The following is a 19,224-nucleotide window of genomic DNA, read 5'->3' on the forward strand; positions in this document are numbered from 1 at the left end:
ATCTGGGACCACCATCCTGGAATTCCAGGGCATTGTCTCCCTTGTGAAGAGCCTGGGGTGCAGACACTAATACCACCCATCTCAAGGCACAGGCCAGAAAGCAGACAAGGGGCATCTGTGTGATCCTAGAAGTGTGCCCAGGTGGGTGGGAACAGCAGGAGAAAATACTGGCTTAGCCTGGAGTGCCTACGACTGGGAAGGAGTCTAGAATGGAGGGATCTGCCCAGATTCCACCATGTCCTGGGAGGAATAAACCAAACTTTGTGTGGGAGGAAGAGGAAAATAACAATAATAACAAGCTTTAGGATTGGGTGAAGTCTGTTTAGACTTGCCCTTCCCCAGATTTGCTTCCCTACATGGCCCCAAACTCTCTCCCATCCTGCCTGCCCTTTGGAAATGTGACTTTGATACTCCTTCCATCCAGAGGTGGAGTTGAATCTGAGTTGATCCAGTGTCTTGCTTTGACTTACTTTTACCAATAGATACCTGTGGTAGTGCTGTTATTGTGGTTTCCAAGTGTAAGCCTTAAGAGGCCTTGCCGATTCCATTTTTGCCCTTTTGAGAGTGAGCTACTATGTAAAGAAATCTGGACAATCCTACCAGAAAGTCCACATGGTAAGGCAGAGAGGCCCTGGAAGATAAGAAGCCAGTGGAGAACAGTGGTTTGCCAGATGACTGTCAGCACCAATTGCCAGACATATGAGTGAGGCCATCGTGTTCCAGCCCCAGCCCACGTCCCTGTGGAATACACCTGGGTGAGTGACCCCAGCCAACAGCTCATGAAGCAGTAAAACCTCCCAGCTGAACCCAGCCAACCCATGGAATCATGAAAAATAATAAATTATTGTTTTAAGCACTAAGTTTTGGGTGGCTTGTTATGCAGTAATAAATAAAAAAACTGTAGGCAGGGTCGATTATTCTCAGGTGCCTCATGTGGGAGGAGGAAGTCCTTTAGAAAGCACATATGGTGGTTGTTTGGATGGAAGTGAGCACCAGACACAAAGGTGAACCATCCCATGCTGTCCAGTGACCTTTGACCTGTGTGGCTTGGGTTGGGAGTCGGGGGCAAGAGAGTCAACCACAGAACAGAGGCTGAGGATGCGTGAAGTGCAGTTGTCTTCCAAGAGATCTGGATGAGCTTTAGCAAGCTGCAGCTGTGTGCAACATAAAATGGGGATAGAAACTGAGCAGAATGAGCTGATCAGCAGATAAAGATGAGAAAAGATGTGCTGAAGACAGCAGAGACCCCATGAAAGAGAAACCATGCTTTGCTGAGAGGGAGCTGCCTCTGGTTGTGAGTTTCCCAAGTCCCAACGGAGCCCAGCTATAGTGTCCATCTCTAGATTTCCATGACACTCTCCTCATTGCTTCAACCGATGCCCCCACCCCAAAAGTTGGTGGTGATTAGTTTTGCTTGACTAGCAACTTTTCCTACCCTCTTCTAGTAACAGGCCCTGCCTCCCTGGTCACTGGAGTAGGCATGTGACCTACACCTGACCAGCGATAGACCCCTGGACCCGGCAGCTGAGCCAGGGGTGAGCCTGGGACCCCAGCTGGGCCCCTGTCTCGCACTCTAATGTAGGGATTTGGCTCTTTCTTCTCTGCCACTTTTCTTTGGGACAATGAGAGCTGGAAACTCGTCTTTCCCCGTGGCAGGTGAGAGAACAAAGGAGAAGCCAATGTAGAAAGACAGTGAGGCACAGAGAGAGAGAAGCCAGAGCAGGGAGGGAGGGTGCCACCTGGAGCCTTTGGATCCAGCAGTGCCTGAATTTCCCAATTACATGTGCCAACGAGCCTCCCTTTGTGCCTGAGCTTGTTTGAATCGGGTTTTGTTCACTTGCAACCAAATCTCTTGACGAGTCCAAACCCCTTTACTCACAGTGACATGAGCAGGCCTCCCTTCCTTGCTGTCAAAGGATCCTCCCAAACTCCTGGTTTGGTCCCTTTAAGAACTTTCCCTAGATCCCTCTTTGGAGGGCTTAGAACTTGATCCTAGGCTCTTCTTTCCACCTTCTTAGGTTCCTGGCCATCGTCTTGGTCTTCTCTGTCACACCCGGATGGCTGGCAGGATGCAGGGGTCTCTGGCCCTCTGCACCCCTGCACTTCAACCAGCACTTCTTCTCAGGGTCCAGCATTCTCCACATGGATAAGCTGGTAAGAGATGCCCTTGAGCATGACTCCAGGTTCCCTACACCTGAACTGCTTCCCTGGGCAGCACTGACCCAGCACGCCTGGCTCTGTTGGCTTGTTTTTAACAAGACTCGGAGCAGATACCTCCTCCAGAGGCCTCTCTTCACCCTTTACCTGTCCCCCTTCTCTTCCAACCAATCAAGCAAGACCCTTCGTCCTTGGAAGCCTGTAGCTCTTGGTTCATTATCTTCCTCTCTCATTCTGTTTGGATCTCCCCACAAGTAACAGAGTAAAATAAGCAGTGGCCTTGATGTCAGGAGACCTGAGTTCAAGTTCCAGCCTTGTCAATTTCTAAGCCTTCATTTCCTTGTCTTTCTTTAAAAAATAGAGACATAAACATGTGCTTGACTCTGCCGATGGAATCACGTGGGAAGCTGTTGGTAACTATGATGCACTGTATACACAGGAAGGGTCAATTGTTTGAGGCTTGGGAGGGCTTCACAGAGGAAGAGGACATTGAGACAGGGCAATGGGTAGCCCAGGGAGGGGCAATGGCACAGATGTATAAGACATTCCTTAGGGAAATGGAGAGCAATTCGTGGTGGCTCAAGTGCAGGGTGCAGGGGTGGCATGTGGAGGGAAGAACAGGCTTCTGGGATCAGGGACAGATCATTTAGGGCCTTGAGGGGCTCTGAAGGAGTTTATCATACTGAGGGAAGAGAGGAGCTTTTGAAGAGTTGAAATGGTCAGATTTATGCTTCAGGAAGATCACTCTGGTTTCTTAGGGGCAGCTGGATGGCACAGAAGGCAAGCCTGAAAGCAGGAGGTGGCTAGCCTGGGCTAGGGATGATGAGAGCCTGCGGTTTTTAGGAGATGGGAAAAGCAGGCAGGGAGCAAGACTCCTCACCCCTCTGTCTTCAGCTGGGAGTAGCAGTCCCCAGTCCTCAGGTTTCTGAGTCACCTCCTTACAGGTTTATGGCTGCCCTGAGGCCAGGTCAGCCTCCTTCCTCTGTCCTAATTGCTTCCCTCCAAGGGAGCTGGCCCCCTCCAAGTGCCCTTGAGAAAACCCTTGTAAAAGCAATTGAGCGTTTCAGGAGGAAGTAAGCACCTCCGGCTGCCACTGACCCGAACACCCTGCACGGAACAGTGCCTCTCTGGCTACTGAGGGGTGGGGGGCAGTGTTCTAGCAAAAAAATTCACCACCAAGTCCCATCCCCACCCCCACCGTATCTGCGTCAGTGTAGGGAGTCTCAGGGCTCTGGGCTGGGCTTCAGTGGATGGTGCAACAGGTGTGCACTACACAACACCTTGACCAGCAGGGCAGGTGGAGGCTGATATCCAGGCTGTGCTCCACTTGTCAAGCTGGGTACTGTGGCATGGCAGGCTATATTTGTTCAGAAGGCTGTATTTTTCTAATGGGCCCAAAGGTGTCATCCATCGGCCAGCTGTATCCTTATGGGGCTGCTTCCACTCAGAGGCAGTACCTTTTCCTACTCTGTACAAAGGGCACCATATGAACTAATTGCATTCCTGGCCCTTGGCCTTTCTTCCCATGGTCATCCATTCATCTGGGCTCTTAGATGCCTTCCACTGGACAGAGAAACTAGGCCCAATGTTTGCTGTTATTAGCTCCCTTCTGGGGAAACTGCTCTGTGCATGGACTCCACGTATCAGCATCTGGTCTGGCCCATTGATGAATGGGCCGAGGGTCCCACCGAAAGCTAAGCTGAACCAGTCAGATTCCTTTGCTTAAGAAGCAGAACTTACAGACGCAGAGCAGGGTTGTCAGTCCCTGGTGAGTCTTGACGTAGGGCTGGGGATGCAGCCGCCACTTTGTGCAGGGGAACCAAGGAAGTCTGAAGAGAAGCCAAGTGAAAGGCCACAGATGCAAATACTACCAAAGAGACGAGTGCTTGCGAGGTCAAAGAAGCGACAGGCCCTGTCGCCAGTTCCAGTTCTCTGAAGGCACAGCCCTTCTTGGTTTTCTGTCTTTATGGTCCCTTGTAATCTGCTCAGCCCTTTCTGTGAACTAGCTCAAGTGGTTCTCTATTCCATGTAACCAGAGTCCTTGCTAGAACAAGGATCTCAGCCCCAAGGAGGATGCTGAGGTCCCCCACTGTGTGAACTTACCCAGGCCTCCCCCCACAACTCCCCATCCCCTCACCCAGTCCCACCTCAGTGTAGGGAAAAGTAGGAGCTCTTAGCACAGTCACACCTTTTATTCACTGTCAGTGAGAAAAACACCACACAGCACAGGGTCAGACAGTGAGGACAGTCACTGTGGGTGCAGCCAGGGACAGCACAGGTGGCCACGCTGGAGGATGGCTTGGGAGGCTCCCCTCTGCCATCCAACCCCCGGCTCCCCAAGCCTCCACCAAGCAGGAAGGGCCATACATCCTGGGAGGCCTGTTCCTGTCTTCGTATTCTCTGGCAAAGGTAAAAGAAAACTCTGAAAATTTCAAAAAGAAAAATCACATATTTTTCTAAGACTTTTCAACTGTGGGATTTGAATTATTTTTTTCAAAATGATGAATAAAATATGTAAGAAATGTATTCTTGTCCCCACATGATCTCTAAAGTCGGCACAAAGCCTCACCTAGGGTGGATCTTCAGGAAATATTTGTTGCTTTGGTAAATTTTTGTGTAAAATATTTACAGTGTCAGCTTACTACACTGCTTAGAAGCCCCAGTGTATTCTCTTATTCTCTCTCCTTTTTCTCCCATCTCCTCCTTTTCTCACTCTGTAGCAGGGCGATGTCTACTCTGCGGGCTTTGCCATTGTCAGGAAAAGTTTCAGTGCCTTAGTTTATGGGCTTTCTTTTTCTTAACCTTTGATTGAAAGGTGAGTTATATAATCTCGACTACAGTTCAAAGGACTGAAGTGACCATCAGAAGTAGCCCTTGCTGATGATTCTTAGAGATAAGAAATAAGGGGCTCATCTAAATCAGCCCAAAAGGATAAATAACAGAATGCAGTTAGAAGGCATATTCTGGGACTTTGCAATTCAGAGTTGCTGCAAGGAGACACAGAACTTCAAAGGAGAATTTGGATATATCAGTGTTTTAACTGTGTGTATATTTTTGTGTCTATGTAAGTCATACTTTTATTTCTGCTAACCTTGTAATCTATGGCAAGTCCTTCTTGACTGCACCAGGAATGGGAGATCTGCCTCTCTGCTGAAGACAGGGTTGATGCTCTACCATAGGAGCTCCTGAGCACAAAGTCTCTGGGACATTCAGGAGCATGTGGGAGCAAGGCCTGGCTCACCTGTGTCTCCTCCAATCAGCAAGATGGTTGTCCTAGTTCCCAGCCTAGCATTATGTGTTCACATTGCTGGCTTTCTGAGAATCTTTGGCCTGGCCAGCAAATATCACCCATGGGTATGTGTCCAGAGGATTAGAGTGATCAAACATGCCCTCATGGGTAGGACCTGCCCACCAGCTGGGAAAAAACAAAAACAGTTCTCTTAGGGATGACGATGGTGGTAAAGACAGTACAAGATGCTTCCAGGGTTCTGAATCAGAGGCCTCCTAGAACACTGCTGACCCATTGGCAGAGCTGCCCAAAAGCAGAAAACAAGATGCTTGAAAATATGGGCACTTCAGCCAAGTCCTATTTCTCTTTGGAAGACCACAGTCTCAGAAACTTCTTAGCAGGAAGCTTGTAAAAGACAAAAACTAACATAGCTTGCCCCATAGTCAACCTCTGTATGAGTCTATCAGAGAAATGGGCAGGGAAGAAACTCCGAAGGGAAGAAACCCTCTTAGAGCTCTGGGTTCAAGTCTTGGCAATGTGCCACCTCCTGACTGTGTGCTCTTGCACAAGGGACTCCCCCTCTCTGTGCCTCTTTTCCAAATCTGCAGAAAGGGAGTGAAAATCCCTATTTCCCTAGGCTGTGAGGACAGAATGAGATGGGGTAATTGACAAGCCTTTGGAAGCCATGAAGTTCTGTGTGCTTGTGTGTTAGGTTAGTTTCAACATGTGGGGGATAGGAACCCCGTCTGGTAGAAAGGTCGTTACTGGAAGTCTCAGCTGAGCTAGACTGAGCTATGTATCTGTGGTGCTGACAGCACGAGACACACTTAATGGCCAGCTCCTGAGAGCAGTGGAACATCCCCTGAGGCATTCCTGGATAAAAACCTGCTGGTTTCTGCTGAGGATGTGAATTCCCCAGCCTTATAATGTGCAGCTCATCATAGACAGAAGGATAGAAAGAGGATGGCAACTCAGTGGCCTTGCTACCTCCATGGGCAGCAAGAAGGAAGGTCCAGGATAGTGTGGGACCAAAAGTCAGCATCCCCAAGAGTTTCCCTCTGCAGAGTGAGAGGAGAGATGAGCACTCAGAAGTAAGAGGCATGCTGCATCTCTTTCCTGCAGATACAATCCCACACCCCCTGACTCAGCAATCATTCCCTGCTCCCACCCTGGGCTGACAGTACCTGTGTACTAGACTATTCCACCGGTGGTTCAAGAGGAAATCAACTGTCACTGCACATCAAAATTTCTAATCACAAGTACAAGAGAAAGTAAAGCAAAAGACTTGGTGAAGAAGCAAGATTAATTTTCTGGAAGTCAAAGCATGCAGCTGTATAGCTTATGGATTCAAAACTGGAAAACAGGCATTGGAAAAAAAGCCAGTGCACTTGGAAGGTGATGAATTACCTGGCAGATTTAGGATTTAGGGTTAGAAAAAGCCTTTCAAATGGAGTGTGCCCAGTGCATTTTTAGGCATTTGGTCCAGAAATGCAGCCTGGCAGCCTAAACAGTGGCCAGTGGTCTTCTTCTTCCAGCTCTTTCTGCTTCTGTAGCAGTGAAAGAACAGCCCATCCTTGACACTAGACCACCTCCAGAAAGGAACTTCCAAGATGTAGGACATATACTTGTCTCACTCTCCGCAAACCTTATTTTTCCTGTTTTCCAAAATCAGCCCCCAACTAAAGGAAGTGCACAATGGAGAGTTGCTCTCTGAATTGAAAAACATCATTAAAAAGAAAGCAGCAGAAACTGCGGCTGATGACAGCTCAGGACTTAGGCTGATACGAAAAGTATTGTCTGGTACATTTGGTAATATTTTTCGTCTTTTTTCCTCAGCTCTTTCCCCCCACTGAAAATTAGTACTTTCTATATTCATTTAATCATTTTATAAGAAACTAAGTAATACAAAGTATGTTTTAATATCCTAAACTAATAAAATGACTTTAGCTCCTTTAGAGGGCACTAAAAAAATAAGTATTACATAAATTTCCTTTTCTGAAAATTTCCACTCACATGGTTCCTAGACTTCCAATCACTTTTCATTTCACCCTTCAGCAGCTCTGTGTGGAGCTGGGCTGATGAATTTAATAGTTCCCCTCATACTAACCAACCTCACCATATCCTCTACTCAGCTGTGTTCAATGTTCCCGTCAGAGACCTTGACCCCTGGAAGTTTGCCTCGATACCCTGTGAGCCCCGGGAGGGCATGGAATGTGTCTTGTAAACTGTGCCTTTGCACTTAGAGGTGTCTGGCACTGAACAGGTGCTCCATAAACATTTGCTGAAGAAAGGACTGAAGGAACACTCCAAAGGTTGGGAAGAAAGGGGCCAGGTAGAGTCAGGAGGGCAGGGCAGAGACCACCTTTAAGGAATCTGGGTGATCAGCAAAGGACAGACCCAATTTGGCCCTTTAGCTGGGGTCTGTGAGACCATATCCTATAAAGCATAATCTCAGGAAGAACAGAATTTCAAAGCAGAACCCCAGTCCCCCCTTTAACCCTGCCTCCTGGGGCAAAAGCCAGGCCCAGTGAATGGGGGTGGGGCTAACCACAGGATACCTGAGGATCTGTCTTTTCCAGGGTGAGGTGGTCCCTCAAGGATCTTGACAGAGAGAAGCAAGGGCTTGGGCAGAGGGGTGGATAGGCCAGAGAGTGAGGCCAGAGTACCCCTCCCCCTGGGGAAGGGCCAGCTGAGAGGTCAACAGCTTGGGCAGTGGCCGCACCCCGCCTGGCCACGCCCGGCACCAGCCTCTACTTCTGCATGTCACACTGCAGTAGCAACACAATGGATGGGTCGCTCTTGGCCGCCTCCTTGAACTCCTCCAGCGTAATCTGGTCGTCCTTATCTTGGTCCATCTTCTTAAAGATCTTGTCTACACGCTGCTGGGGTGTGAGCCCATCCTGGTTCATACGCATCATGATCACGGTGCCCACCATCTTGTAGATAGCCTGGAAGGGTGAGGAGGAGGGTGTGAACACTCACGAGGGACAGGGAGACTCAGGGGTGAGTGAGGGGGGTCTGGGGCAGGCAGGGAGAGCACTGGGAGATGGTGAGGATATTGGAAGGTGATGTATGGTCATTAAGACTGGATATTTAATGAGCACCTCACACCAAACATACCTAAAACTCAACCCTTCACCTCCAACCTGTCCCTCTCCCAGCATCCCCTGTCTCAGTACATTGTAAATACATTCCTCTTGTTCATGTCAAAAACCTTGATGCCATTCTTGACTCTCCTCTTACAGCCACACGCAATACTTCAGCAAACCTCATCAGCCCTAATTTTACAGTAGTCCTCCTATCCAACAACCTCCCACCCCCTCCATCTTCCTCCACGGTTGTCCCCTCCATCAGCTCCTAACTGGACTGCTCTGGAAGTTTCCTAACTGGTTTCCCCGCTTCTGCTGCCCCCCTAATCTGTTCTCCACACAGAGAATGGAGAGAGCCCTTAATGGCTTCCCACATCACTCAGAATAAAGTCAAGTCTCTACCCCAGAGGGTGAGATGCTAAGTGACTGGGCTCCTGGCTACTACTGGAGCTCTCTCCTACCACCTTGGCCTCCCGGCCACTCCAGGAACACTGCAAACACTAACGTCAAGGTCTTTGCTTCTATTGTTCTGTCTGCACAGAACACTCCCCCAGACATCCACAAGATTAGCTCCCTCACCTTATTCAGGTAGCTGCACTTTTCACCTTGCATAAAATCACTTTTCCTCCCTTGCTCTCTCCCCTTACTTTGCTTTGCTTATCCTTATAATACGTTCCGCCTGACAGAGTATGGTTTTGTTGCTGTTCTAACTTTTCTCACTAGAAGGAATGTCCCATGAAAGTAGGGACAGTGCCAGGCACTCGGCAGGTACTCCGTATGTATTTGTTGGAGGAGTAATGAGCTAACAGTTCAGGCTCTAGAGTCGGGCTCCCTGGATTTGGATCATGAACTACCACTGGCTACCTTGACTCATCTGTAAAATAGGGTTTCTGGCAGTACCTACTCCACAGGGTTGTTGGGTACAGCACTCAGCCCAAAGCCTGTCCTACACTGAGCGCCGAACCAATGCTAGTTAGCCACTGGATCCTGGGTGGGAGCAGCGAAGCGGGTGCTGAGGCCTGAGAGGGTGGCTGCAGAAGGCGGTGCCAGAGAAGGGCCCGACAGCGAAGACAGAGGCCTCTACCCCCAGCGCACCTCGATGATCTCCAGCATCTCGAGGCGTGTGATACGCCCGTCCCCATCCAGATCGTACATCTCAAAGGCCCAGTTGAGTTTCTGCTCGAAGCTGCCGCGGGAAGTGACCGAAAGGGCACAGATGAACTCCCGGAAATCGATGGTGCCGTCGCCGTTCTTGTCGAAGGTGCGGAAAGCGTGCTGCGCAAACTTGGAGGCGTCGCCGTAGGGGAAGAACTGAGGCGGGGACGCGTGGGGTTGGGGTGCAGCAGCGGCCTTGTCCTTCCCGCCCGCTACCTTCCAGCCCGCCCCACCCAGCTGGCCCTCCTCCTGGCCGCCTGGCCCCTCCCCCTCCCGTCCGGCCTGCCCCCGGGGCGCCTGGCCCCGCCCGCCCGCCCACCTTTATGTAGAGCTGCTGGAACTCCTCCAGGTTGAGGATGCCGCTGGGACAGTCCTTCAGAAAGCCCTTGTACCACTGCTTCAGCTCCTGCTCGCTGAACTCGGTGCTCTGAACCAGGTCCTCCAGCACCTCTGGGGCCAGCTTGCTGTTGGTTTTCCCCATGGCAGGGCCTGGGGGACAGGGGGCTTCCTCACCTTGGTCCAGAGCCAGGCCCTCACCTGGGCACTGGTCCCCCAAGTCCCTTTAGGACAGGGTTCCCAGGTTTCTCCACAACAGCCATCTCCCGTAACAAACCCCACGTTCCTACAGCCAGAATCCCTCCTTCCACAGCAGGCTGGGTCCCCTATTCTCAGTACCAACCTCATCAAGACCCACTCACCTCCTACAGCGGGGCTCGATCCTCCACCACCACACTGCTTCCTGTGCACAGGAGCACCTACCTCTCCTCACACACACATACAAGGATGTCTCTTCCTGTCCTTACACTCCATGTAACAAGGCCTCCTCTGTCAGCAGGTCTCTCCCCTTCTCCTCACAGCAGGAATTCTCTCCCGGCACCCAAGATCTCTAGCCTTCCAGGTCTCTGTTCACCGAGCAGTGCCGCATGCCACACTCTTTGTCCACTCCTTCCTGCTTACACCTTCCATAGCTCCCCCACTCACAGAATAGGGTCGTAATCCTCTCCTTGCTATTCAGAGCTTTCCACACTCAGCCCCTATCTGCCTCTTCAGGCTCCTCTCTTTCCAGGGATCCAAGGCTGGTTCCTCATTTGTCCACCTGACACCATCTTCTAAGTTCTTCCTCAAGGCCTTCCAGGCCACCCCAGCAGGAAGCTTCTCTTCCCCCTTCCTCTGTACAAATAGAAGTCCTCGCTGGCAGCACTGACGGCCCTGATTACATCCTGCTTTTCATTAATCATTCATTCTCTGAGCATATATTGAGGCTGACTGTGTGCAAGGCCCTGTGCTAGTGATGGGGATAAAGTAGACACAAACCATCAATGACTCATAATTGGGACAGAGAGGTAGATGGCTGATTGTAAAGGGCTTCAATCCATGCCAAGGAGTTTAGCCTTTACCTGTAGGGACAGAAGCTCCTGGGGTTTTACAGTCAGGGCTAAGAAGATAACATTGAGTCCACAAACACTTACAGAATGCTTACAATATGGCAGGTCTTGAAGTGGGTGCAGAGGACCCAGAGAGAAGGAATATGTTTAGAATTTCAGAATTTTTCTTTTGTCTACAGTGTACAAGATGGCCTGGGTGGGGAGACGTAGGGGGAACAGAGAGGTGCCTGCTGCATAGTTCAGGTGAGAGATGATGACACCAGGGTAGTGGGTGTGGAGAATGTGGATGGACTGAGAGATGTTAGGAGGTGCCACTGGCAGGATATGGTGACTGACTGGATGTGGGGACGAGACGAGCAGAGGGAGCTGAGGTGTATGCTCAGATGTGTATGCTGAATAGATGGGTGGTGGTGCTGAGAAGCAAGTTTGGGGAGGATGAAGAGTCAGTCCCCTGCTGGAACAGGAGCCCCTCGAGTAGCCTGTGCCAAAGGAAGCTTTTGCAGAGGAAGGTATAGGTCCTTCCCAGGAAACCTGGCCAGAGCAAGGCCCCAGGCCCTGAAGGCTGGGTGGATATTCTGGTCTGACCTCCATGGAAGGAATGTATCTTCAGAGCCTGCGTTTCCCAGGACATGGCCTGGGAGGTAACTTTGACCTGCCTGGAGGCTCGTCAGAAGGGGGCCAGACTCCAACCTCAGGGTGGCCCATCCTGAAGATACTCTAGAAAAGAAAGCCCTCAGGCTAGCAGAAGCAATTCCACTTCCACAGTCCCCTGCATGCATCCTTACTGCTAGGAGTGTCCTACATAACCATATGTGAGACTGGTCTCTTCCATGCCGCTCACTTGACTGTGTGACCTCAGGTGAGTTACAGGACATCTCGGGTTCAGATTCCTCCACTAGGCCAGGAGGGAAATCAAAGAGAAGCTAGGGTAGCAACATCCTCCCCCACCTACCACTCCCAGAGGGTGGGGAAGCCTATATGCTCCCAGGAGAAGCCAGGAATGGAGGAGGCATGCCATCTTCAGAAGCCTGAACTGTGGGGTCCAAAACAGCTGCACCAGGCCCACAGTCAAGGATGCCTCTGGAACACCCATGGGCAGGAGGCAACTCCATCCGCAGCTCCTCCTCTCCAAGTCCAAAGCACACTGAAGGCTCAGGGTATAGTCAAGGAAGTCATAGACTCTAAGGGGAAGGTGTCTGATGAGGGCAGAGCCTCTCCTGCTGTCTCCTGCGGGCTGTGCCCGTGTCTGCGTAAGGGGCTGGGTGTAGGTGGGAGCGTGTCAATGTATGAGACTGCCAGTCTGTCAGAGCACACACATCTCTGTGTGTGTGTGTCATGGTGTCTTTGTGCCTCTCACCTTCTGCCCCTTTTTTCCTCCCTGCCCTCTGCTGCCTTCCCATAATTCTCTGTCTCCTGGGGCCACACTTGTTCCTGGCCCCAAACTGGTCCCAGACCCACTGAGGACTACATCATCTTCTTCATTTCTCTTCATTCCTCTACTGCTCTTAGATCAGCAGATCAAAGCTGGTGGTGCCCTTTAAGATCATTCCCTTATTTTAGTGAAACCTGGAACCCAGAGAGAGGAGAAAACTGGCTCAGAGTTACACAGCAGGTCAGTGGAAGGGTCCAGATGAGCATCCAGGCTGAATCCATGCCACCTGCCTGGACCACACTCTCCAAATTATGGCTACTCTTGTCCAGTACAGAGCTTCCCACTCCTCCTACCTGCCTTCTGGGAAAACCACAGCTCTGATCTCCCTCTTGACCTCAGTGAGCTCCAGGCCACAGTGTCTGACACCCAGGATATATCCACACCTTGGGCAGCCCACCAGCACCTCAGCCTCAGTACATCTACAACCAGGCTCATCCTTAACCTGTGGTGGCCCTCCTCTCTCCATGGCCAGTTCCCTCCCTCATCCCATGGGGGAAATGCCATCTTAGTTACCTTTTATCTCCTCTCCCCTTTTCCCTAGGTCTGACTCGCCACCAAGTCTTATTGTTCCTCCTTTTGAAATGCACCTGGAGCCTTCACTATGTCCTTCTCTCCCCAGAGTCAGGGCCAACAGCACAGCCGAGGGAGCTGAAATCTAGCTGGGGCCCTGCTTGCCAAGCCATGCCCATGGGCCCAGCTGCCTCAGAGGAAGTACCTCTCTTCTGATTCCTCTGTTCTGAGGGGATATTGTTTCTGGTTTTTGCCAAAAGTACGATATAGGCTAGAGGTAGCCAGGCCCCTGGACCCCCAAACTCCAGAATCCTTTAGAATCTGGTGTCAAGGTGCCCACCTGTCTAGCTTCACCTCCCGTTGCTCCCCTTACAATTACATACTTCAACTTAGTCTTCTCACAGCCAAAACCTCCCACTCCTGTCGCCTACCTGTTTTCCTCTTCCCAACATCCTTTCTTCCCTTCGGGACTGAAGCAGCTATTATCAGCCTTTGTGCCCAGCTGAAGCCCACTCCCTGATGATCAGCCTCCACCAGCCTGAATCGTGGACACTCAGCAGCCCAGACTCAGCACTTTGGGGCCACAGAGATGAGCCCCACGAGTGTGTATACTCCAGAGCTCTCTGGCACTCACTGATGATCTAGAATTCCAAATGGGGCTTGATTTGGGAGAGGACTTTTTATTAAACCCTGGCCTGTGCCACAAAAAGTTCTCCACACCTTTTGCTTAAGGGCAAAGAGCTCATCCCCACCCAATGTCACCTGGTTGGTGTTGGAGCACTCAGATAAGAAAAGTGCATCCCATTATTCCTAAGTTTGCCCTCTTGTAGGGCAAACCTTGTTCCCCAGGTTCCTGCTGCCCCCTCTGTGGCTGCATAGAACCACCTTGCAAAAACCTAAACACCATGCTGGAAGACAAAGATGTTCAATGAATGTCCCTTGGAGGAATACATGAGTGGGGCCAGAACCCCCTTGTTCCTCCTTGAGCCAGCATCAGGCTGTTTGGTTTATCTGCATTCTCCTGCCATTGCACCCCCTTCCAAGCCAACAGAACCCAGACCTGGGGAAAGGAAGGGTTCACCCAAGGTCACCTAGAGGCCATCAGCTACAAGGCAAAGGTCGGAACTCACTGGGGGTGGGGGCATGTTCTGTTGGAGCTGTGGCCCCTCTGAACATAGGCAGGCTCCTCTGCTTCCCTCTTGAATAAAGTAAGGGCTGCCCTCCAGCTGTGAAGGAGCTGGCACTGCCCCATGCACTGCCCCTCTGTGCTCAAAGGCTTCTTCCAGAGGGCAAGCCCAGGGGTGTGGGCCTCAAATAGGGAGGTGGCAGTGAGGGCGGGAGGAACTGAGGGAGGCAATAATCCCACACCCTCACCCAGCTTCAGAAGAGCTGGTGCTGAGACGGTTGCCATGGTGACAATAGCTCCCTGGTCAGGAGATTTTTTTCTTTCCTCTCCTCCTTTTTCTCTTCTCCAAGCAGCGGCAGCCAGGTCTTCTCCCTCTCCTTCTTAATGAGAGGCAGGGATGATAAACACAGAGTGGGCCCCACTGGCCACCTCCATCTTGGAGCTGTCCATGCCACGTGTACTGGTGATCTAGGAGGGACTCCTAACAGCCGGGAAGGGGCCTGGGCCTGGAAAGTGTGTGGGAGGGGGTGGCCTGGGTAAGAAGCAACGTCTTCTCAGTGATAACTAAAGCCCCTTAGGCCTCCTGTCTGAAATGTCCTAATGGTCTAGGGGAAGAGAAAAGGCTCCTGTTTTCTCATAATCAGCCATAGAACCAGAGCGTGTCAGTGTTGGAAGGCTGTTCAAGATTATCCCATTCAGTCCACCCTCAGTCGTGCCCTCTATCGTCATTTCACAAAGAATCAGAGAGGGAAGTAACTTGGCCAAAGTCAAACAGCAACTGAGGCAAAGGTAAGATTTGAACCCAGTTCTTCTGCCCTCCAGGTTCAGGACACCTTAGGGAAAGGAATGACACAGTCCACATGGAGCTTTGGCACGGTCTTTGTGGAGCAGCAGGAAGATAGCAGGGAGGGAGTGGCTGGGTGCAAGAAGGCCAGAGAGGATAGGAATTAGAAACACATTTGAGAGGTACAATGAGAGGACTTCGTGTTTTGGCTGAAAGGGGCAAGGGGAAGGGAGGAGACTGGGACCTGACAGGTGTGGGTGGTCTGCTGGGGAGTGGTGTCCGGGTTCATCCTCCAGCCAGGATGCAAGAGACCAAACATGGGGCCTCTGCGGAGCACTGGGCCCACAGGGACCACAGGGAGAGGGGCTGTTGAGACAGTGTCTGTGAGGAGAACTGGGGACCAGGGGAGCTTCTTCCCTTCCCCAGGCATGCTGTAAGCTCTATCAGCAGGAAGGGTGGGAGATGGGGACAGTTGAGGGGGCAGTGTGAAGTGGGAGTGGGCTCTCTCCGAGCAGGGACCTTGTGAAGTACAGGAAGCTGCTGGTGGGGCTGGCTGGTGTGGGTGAGGACTACCTGCAGAGGTGGGAGGGGGGCCACGGGGCTGGGCAGAGTACCCATCTCCAAGGAGGGAGGTTGCTCGGTGCCTCCGATGGTGCCAGCAACATCACGCCCCCAGATGCGTGTGTGTGTTAGGGGCCAGAGCAGTGGTTGTTCTTACCTGAGCTGGGCGTAAGGAGGCGGCGTTGCCTCCTTCCCTGGGACCCGTGGGCTTGGACTGGGGCGACGTCTGGCCCCTGCCCAGGGACGGACCCTCAGATGATGCCGCCTAAGAAAGCACCAGGGCTCAGAGAGATGAATCGGAGATAGCAGACGACGAGGATGGGAATGAAGAGTGGAGGGGGAGGGGGTAAGGCCGCTGCCCGGCCCCACCCGCTTTACCTGAAGCCGCTCGCCGGGTCGCGGGATAGCTCCGAGCCTCGGCGGGCCGCGGGGACCGAGATTGGCTCGCGGGCTGGCGGCCAGGCTCTCCAAGGTCCGCACCGAAGCCACCTCCCAGCTCTTGTATCACTATGTATCTTTCGGAGGCGATCTGATTTGCATAAGCCCCTCCTCATCACGGGCAAATTGGGCGTTGATTGGCTCCACTGGGGCGGAGTGGCGGGCGGGGTTTCAGGTGGGACCCGGTGGTCTGTGAGGCCCGGCTGCAGGAGAGCGCCCCGCCCGCTTGCGCTGACCTTCCCGCAGTTGTGCAAAGGGGGGAAGCTGTACCCCATCCGTACCCGGCCCTGAGGCTCAGACACCGGGCCACAGTCTGGGGAGAAAAGTGAAGATGGAAGTGGATTCGCAGAAACAACCGCGCGGTTGCTATGGAAACAGGAGAGCCACAGCGGAGCCTCTAAGCCTTCCTTCCTGGGCCCCAGAGGGGGTGGGGGCGGGGGTGGGACTGGGGGAGGCGATGAGTCACACGATGTGAACCCCCTTCATATTCCACCCCTAATTGGAAGAGGGTGAGGAGGAGCTGCTGAGTAGCTAACTGGGGAGGGAAGCGACGGGTTGGTCAGCAAACCACGCCTTCGCATCACACACACCTCCAACACACCCGCTCCCCTCACGTCGTGGAATCCAAAGGCAAGTTGGGGGAGCGTGGCGAGCACAGTAAGCGTGGGGAGGTACCCAATATTTACTAGCCCCATGCCAGCCGTGGGCTTCCTACAGTCCCAAAGTCAGATCTCTCCCCAGACAGGCCTTCCTCATTTCCAACGGACCCCCAAGATCCCCTTGGGATCTCCCCCAGAAGGGTCCCTCTGCCTATCCGTACTTCCATTCCCCACCCTCTGGTCTTCCCGTCTCCTAGACAGAACCCGTCCCAGCCGCCGCCAGTCTCTGGCCTCGGATGTTGATACAAACCTGAGGCGGTTTACACTGAGAGGGTCTGGAAGGTTTCAGGCCCCAGCAACATCTCCTCCCCGCATTTGGGAGTCTCCCCAAAGCCCGGCTGGGCCTCCCCAGCTGCACTGGCAACTGAGAGCTCCCGACCCAAGGCAGTGGGAAGGGGCCCTTCTATTGCAGACTGTGGGAGAAAGGAGGGCAGATACTCTCGGGATGGGCCACGTGCCAGGGAGGGACTTCTGGGCATCTGTCAAAAGTGGGACAGGGTGTCTGGCAATTGGTCAAATGGAGCGGGATGCTGTAGAGCTGCAGAGGGAAGAGGCGGGGCTTCTGCCGGAGGAGCAGCTGTGGAGGTGGGCGGGGCGGTAGAGGACCAGGACCCTCCAGCGGTGGAGGCACTGCTTCTCCGCCTGGTCCCAGAAACTACCTGGACAGGCTCGCTGGGGACGAACCAGTGGACGTCTCTCTCTCCTTTTGGGGAACTGTCCCATTCCCCCTTGTATCGGTTTTGCTGTCCTATTCTCCAGGCTGCCTGCAGGCTTCTCTCTGGGGCCTTAGCAGCATGAGAGCACTACCTGAGGACCCAGTTATTGGGCACATCTGTAGCCCCTTTGGCTGGTGATTCACAAGGGACAGGTTTGAAAGCCCTGACACCTCCTGGGAACTTTGCTCTGGGCCTGCGGGAGAGAAGGGCAAGAATCCATCCCTGCTTGCAGGTAACCATAATCCCAGACACAAGGACGTGGGAGAGGAAGCATGGGGTGCTGGGGGTGTATCTGAAACTCTAAAATGGGGTCCCACCTTTGCTGATGGTGCCACATGCCACCCTGGGCAAGATCCATCATGGTTTGGACCTCCCAGGCTGTGAAATGTTGGAGTTGGCACAGGAGGCTCAGGGGACCAGGGAAAGAATGTCATCTAGCAGGGTGAAGAGAGACTGTCACCCTGGACAGAATTATGTGGGCACGAATCTAACTGCTGCACTACACTTGTAAGCTCCTTAACAAAAACTGACATATACTGAGAGCTTACTTTGTGCCAGGCCCAACCCTTGATATGTGTTACCTCATTTATTTCCTATAAGAACTCTATGAGGCAGGCACTATTGAACACGAGAAAATTGAGGCCCAGAGCAGTTAGGTGACTAGCCCAACTTCACATAGCTAGTACAGCTGCAGAGGTGGGCTCTAAACCCAAGTGGTTTGGCTCCAGAGCCCACACCCCTAGACAGTACTCAATACTGCCTCTCTTTACGACCCTTCAAGTCCTTAAAGGGAGCAATTGGAATATTTTTTTTCTGCTTCCCAAGACACTAGAAATGCAAAGCCCAGACTCCTGGGAGCAGCTTGTCTGTCTCTGAGGTCAACAAGACATGAGCTTCCAATAATGTCAGTAGAGCTGGCAGTAGTGAAAACAAGAAGCAGTCCTGGATTGCAAAAAGGCCAGTGTGTGGCTTCTCCTGGCTTCCCCATCCCTGGTCCTAGCATCGAGCATAGGATCGAGGAATCCCAGGTGGCACAGGAAGGAAGGCAAGGGGCATTTGGTCAGTGGGGATATATTAGTCTTGCTCTGGCTCTTTAAACCAAGCAGGACCACCCCTACAGTCTTGACCATGTATCATCCTGGCTCCTGTGACTGTTCCTGAACTGCCAGTCATAACCCATCTTCACCTGTTTGTAATACTTGCAACCCTCATCTTGATCCTGCCTCTGCCCTGTAGGTTTGATGTTTAAAGCAGTAACAGCTGACATTGACCGAGTGGTTTTATTATGTACCGGTCTCTGCCAAGTCCTTTATCTGCATCATCTCAATTAATCCCACATATGATCACTGCTAGGGGTGATATTAAAACTATCTAACAACCTGTTCAGGCATGAGCATTACTAGTCAGAACGGACACTGGCCTTAGCACTAGATCAAGGCCTTAGCAGATCTCCGTTCTACCAAGAGTTAACACTTTAGTTACTGGATCACAGGGAGCAGGCAAGAGCAGCTAGAGGAATGAGAACACAAGGGCTATGGCTATCTGTTAACCAGTCCATTTGGAAATATTTTGATATTTTAAAAACCAGTTCAGCTATACTGTGCATGAGGACTGACTTTCAGCTCTGGTATCATTATTTCATGACAGTGGATGGAGGCCCAGAGAGGTTACATAACTTGCCCATTGTAACACAGCTCATTAGCCACAGAATTGGCATTCCAACCCCAGTATGACTCCAGAGCCCGCACTCTTTTTTTTTTTTGGCTAACAAATTTTATTATACTTAAGAAAAAATTTAAATTATTTTACAGTGTTAATGTCATGTTACAGATCAAGAAATCAAAACACAGAAAAGCTACATGACTTTACCAGAGCCTGCACTCCGTAACCACTGACTGACCTGTATTCTTGGGAAGGAGTATTTGGGGTTCTGTGGCTAAAGGCTGAGCCAGAGAAATGTGGTTTAAAATCTGGGGCTTTGTT

The 19,224-nt window shown here is 51.9% G+C and overlaps 1 protein-coding gene across 3 annotated transcripts; it reads right to left on the bottom strand.

The window, feature by feature from the left end:
* Positions 1-4,334: 4,334 nt before the first annotated feature.
* On the bottom strand, positions 4,335-16,171 carry HPCAL4 (hippocalcin like 4). 3 transcript variants are annotated; one of them, XM_017666981.3, is made up of 4 exons: positions 15,807-16,148; positions 9,950-10,119; positions 9,571-9,786; positions 4,335-8,334 (listed from the first exon to the last, which is right to left on the bottom strand). In XM_017666981.3, exons 2-4 carry the CDS (start codon positions 10,109-10,111, stop codon positions 8,137-8,139), a joined length of 576 nt encoding a protein of 191 aa, XP_017522470.1. In that variant the 5' UTR covers positions 10,112-10,119; positions 15,807-16,148; the 3' UTR covers positions 4,335-8,136. The 3 variants fall into 3 exon arrangements, with proteins under 3 accessions (XP_017522470.1, XP_017522468.1, XP_017522469.1); XM_017666979.3 differs by lacking the exon at positions 15,807-16,148 and adding an exon at positions 15,586-15,757; XM_017666980.3 differs by lacking the exon at positions 9,571-9,786 and having other exon boundaries at positions 15,807-16,171.
* Between the last annotated feature and the right edge of the window lie 3,053 nt (positions 16,172-19,224).

Source organism: Manis javanica, chromosome 4 (genome assembly GCF_040802235.1).
Source record: "Manis javanica isolate MJ-LG chromosome 4, MJ_LKY, whole genome shotgun sequence".
Taxonomy (NCBI): domain Eukaryota; kingdom Metazoa; phylum Chordata; class Mammalia; order Pholidota; family Manidae; genus Manis; species Manis javanica.